At 33.6% G+C, this 4,292-nt stretch overlaps 1 protein-coding gene across 1 annotated transcript in view; it reads right to left on the reverse strand.

Annotated features, from left to right (window-relative positions):
• LOC110453829 overlaps positions 1 to 4,292 on the reverse strand; it is a 34,761-nt gene that overhangs the window by 10,152 nt on the left and 20,317 nt on the right. The window contains exons 15-18 of the mRNA XM_021503002.1: positions 3,741 to 3,900; positions 3,312 to 3,385; positions 2,566 to 2,719; positions 1,354 to 1,523 (exon numbers count right to left, since the gene is read on the reverse strand). Of these exons, the coding sequence (XP_021358677.1) occupies positions 1,354 to 1,523; positions 2,566 to 2,719; positions 3,312 to 3,385; positions 3,741 to 3,900 (558 nt within the window). The remainder of the gene's footprint in view (positions 1 to 1,353; positions 1,524 to 2,565; positions 2,720 to 3,311; positions 3,386 to 3,740; positions 3,901 to 4,292) is intronic.

Genomic DNA, 4,292 nt, shown 5'->3' on the forward strand with positions numbered 1-4,292 from the left:
AAAAAAAAAAAAAAAAAAAAAAAAAAAATATATATATATATATATTCTATAAATCCCATGTATACATTGGGGACATTGAGGAAACTAAGTCTGATCGGTTGCCGATTTATTGCTACCTGGAGACCTAAGCATTATGTTTTCCGCTTCCCGACAATTTGTTTTAGGATTCAAGATTTCAAGATTGTTTATTACGCTCTGACACACAGTAATAAGTGAAGAGGTCAACCAAATAACATCAATCAAATAAAACATTACAGAGAGAGTAGATTAAACATGGACAGATTAAGCATTATTTCATGGACAGATTCACCATTATTTCATGGACAGATTCCGCAATATTTCATAGATAGATTCAGCATTATTTCATAGTCGGATTCATCAATATTTCTTAAGTATGATTAAGCAAGATTACACTTAGATATCATCATCATCATCAAAATCATCATTATTATCAATCACCAAAGTATCATCCTCATCATCATCCATTACCAATCATCATCATCATCATCATCATCATCATCATCATCATCATCATCATCAATATCATCATCATCAAAGCAAACATTGTTTAATGTTCATATGTATGAGATGTATTGTTAAAAAGTATCATTATAACCAACACATGGACAGATTCAGCATCATTTCTTCCATGCGAAACAGTAAGATTACCAATCCTTATTTCATACATAAGAAACTGTAGTATTATACAAGGACAGATTTAGCATTATTTCATACATGCGAAACAGTAAGATTATACATGAACAGATTCCGCATTATTTTCTTACATGTAAAACAGTAAGATTTCACATCATTATTTCATACATGCGAAACAGTAAGTTTATACATGAACAGATTTAGAATTATTTTCTTACATGTAAAACAGTAAGATTACACATCATTATTTCATACATGCGAAACAGTAAGTTTATACATGAACAGATTTAGAATTATTTTCTTACATGTAAAACAGTAAGATTTCACATCATTATTTCATACATGCGAAACAGTAAGTTTATACATGAACAGATTCCGCATTATTTTCTTACATGTAAAACAGTAAGATTTCACATCATTATTTCAAACATGTGAAACAGTAAGATACCACAACATTATTTCATACAAAAGAAACAGTAGGAGTATACAAGGACAGATTTAGCATTACTTCACACATGTAGATTACATGTGAACAGATTCAGCATTAGTTCACACGCGTGAGAGTAGATTACACATGAAAAGCAATCACGCATGTATTTCACAAATAGAGGCGCGTTCTAGTGATGAAAGAGTTCAATCAGTAATACATGGATAACTTGAGGTAGGATTTATCTAACCATTCTGCTGTTTATCACTTACCTTCGTTGGAATCATAATAGGTATATACCCATTTATTTTCGAAAAACCGAATGTGATATGCACGGGCCGGCTAAATAAATCAGTTCCCCGTTCGTCTAAAAGATGCAGAGAGAAGGACGTCAACGTCGAGTTCAGATTATAGGCAAGGACTTCCAGGGTGTAGTTTTTACCTGTGATATTTAAACACCAGTATCATATATAATTTTTTATCAAACAGTAACAATTATATTTATATATCTACCACATAACTAGCCAAAGACGATAAAAAAAATATTTCTTCATATGATACAGTGTTTATGCCTAGTTACAAAATATCAAACAAACAGCTCAGGATATCTATATTGATTAAACTACCACATTTAATTATTTCACGTAGGGTTCAGTATGTCCGTTGTAAAACTACAGCGCAATGTGAGTGAGCCAACAAATATATACACCCCGCTTGAGCTTACACTTTTTCTTAAGCAGATATTACAGTTTTAAGGGCCATAATTCAAGGAAAACTAGCCAAAGAAGATAAAAAACATCCCTTCAAGCCTATCCACCTATGATATAGTTTTATTATGCCAAGTTACAAAAACAAAATTAAACAAATAGCTGAAAAGGAGTTACGCTGACAGGGTTTTTTGGTTTAGAAATTTAGAGTTTTAAATATAATAACTCTAGTTAAATACATAAATTTCAAACTCCTTTCTTTATACACACCTACATATCATGTAGTTTCAATTTTTGCCAAGTTACGAAATAAAAGTTAAGGAAGCTTGGGGGAGGTGTGGTCGCAAGATTTCTGGAACAGAAACTTAAAGTTTCAAGGCCATAACATAAAATAGTCGAATCGCAAATTCCTTTCTTCACGGACATCTACATATTGTGTACTTCACTGTATCTAAAACTCAGAATAGAAAAAGTAACGTTTACAGGGAACATGGATGGACGGACGGACGGACGGACAGGATCATTCCTTTATACGGCCCAAACTTTGATTGCAGGGAGCGGTATTCAAAATATTTATTTATTAAATAATACTGATAGTTACATCATATTTCCCTGCATCTATTCTCGACGCCGCTAGGTCCCTTGCTGTGTACCCTTTACTTTTGTTTAATGATACGACTACTTTTATTTGACTTGCATTAAAATTGTTACATATGAAAACATTCTTTTGAACAGTTACAGAAAACAGATACGATTTAATAATTAAATATAACATACCCATAATAGGATTACGATCCGTCACATACGATATTCCATATTCATCTGTTTCCTTCAGTTGGCTGTCGATATCCATATATGTGGAGGCGGTAACATTAACTTTCCAGGAATTGTTCATAATTCGGGTCAATTTCCAAATTCCAGGAGAAGGTCTCTGGAAATAAATCAGTTATAACATTCAGATATGAATATGTGATACAAAAATACATGCGCAATGTGTATACAAGTGAATTTTGTCTAAATATTAAACTTGTTGCTAACACACTTCTTTATGGTATCCATTGTTATATAAAGCAAATTGATTTGTAGAATACTTTCAAATAGTGTTTAAAAGACAGCAATCGGTTTGATTTAACATTCTTACCAATGAAGCCAAAAGATAACCTAACATATCATTAAAGAATTACAAAAGTCGAATTTGATGTAAAACTGACCTTGATGATTCAAGAGCTCAAGTTTATTTCGCATGTCCTTAACAATATATATTCTCTCAAACGTTATCCTTAATACAAATCCCATAAATAAGTAAAGATTTCATAACATTTTTTGTTATTTTCTATGAAAATAATATTCGCAAATGAGCTTGATACGAGAATGGATACTCTCACTTGTAGACAGTACGTTTCTCAATCATCATGATCATGTCGGACGTATTTCATATAAAAACAAATCGCAGGAACAAACTGTTTATATTGTTTAAAAAACAAACGTTGTGGAATGTGTACAAGCCTTAATCCTACTCGTACCTGTATTGACATAGTTATTGTGTGACTTGAGTAGTATTGTGTAGCGAGCTTCGTCGGGAATGCTTGCTTTGTACCTAGGGAAAGAAGAAAAAAATAACAAATATTACAGCGTAAAAACATAAGGAAAAATCTAAGACATGGTACGAAGTATTATGTGATCGGGCGGAATGCTGTGATTGGTGCCGTCGGCATGGTATTTCAGTCAGGTAGCACTATGCCATCGTCAGGGAAATAACCAATATACCGCCCCTGCACACGTACACACATGTACGCGTACGGTACAATATATGTAACTGCTAATATGGCTTTAAACCGAATAAAACCTAAACTTGAACGTTATATAGCTAGCTGTATGTACCAAATATTAGAAATTGTAAAGTAACACAATGAATCCTTTTAAATAATTATAAAACAAGATAGTACGTTCACCATTTGGGAATGACAGATACGCTTGCGATAAGTTGTTTGGTCCTGTGATTGTAATGACGAGGACGGCTGCCTCACTGTCTACTGTGATATCCATCGTGTCGTTATCTGACGTTGTCTGGACAAAGTAGTCGATAATTGCTTCAGAGGATGGAAAATCTTTCTGAAAATAACGATTGGTATTACGTTTAACGAGAGGTTTTATTCAACACGGAAAGAGTGGTGTACATTGTTTTATTTCCAACCCGTAATTTCTCTAAATAGCAGGGGATCTTTAAATGCTGCTTCCCATGAAGGCGGCATCAGAAACAGAGACCAATCAATTAACATGAAGCCTTCAGCATACACGCATACATTTGAAACACATCCTTAAAGGATTTTGTTTGTTTGTTTGTTTGTTTGATTTTGTTTAACGTCCTATTAACAGCTAAGGTCATTTAAGGACGGCCTCCCCTGTGTGCAAGATGCATGCGTGTAGTGTATGTGTGTGTATTTTGGGAGGCTGCGATATGTTCGTGTTTGTCTCCTTGTGATAGCGCGGAACTGATGCCGACT

This window comes from Mizuhopecten yessoensis, unplaced genomic scaffold (assembly GCF_002113885.1).
Source record: "Mizuhopecten yessoensis strain PY_sf001 unplaced genomic scaffold, ASM211388v2 scaffold7521, whole genome shotgun sequence".
NCBI lineage: Eukaryota > Metazoa > Mollusca > Bivalvia > Pectinida > Pectinidae > Mizuhopecten > Mizuhopecten yessoensis.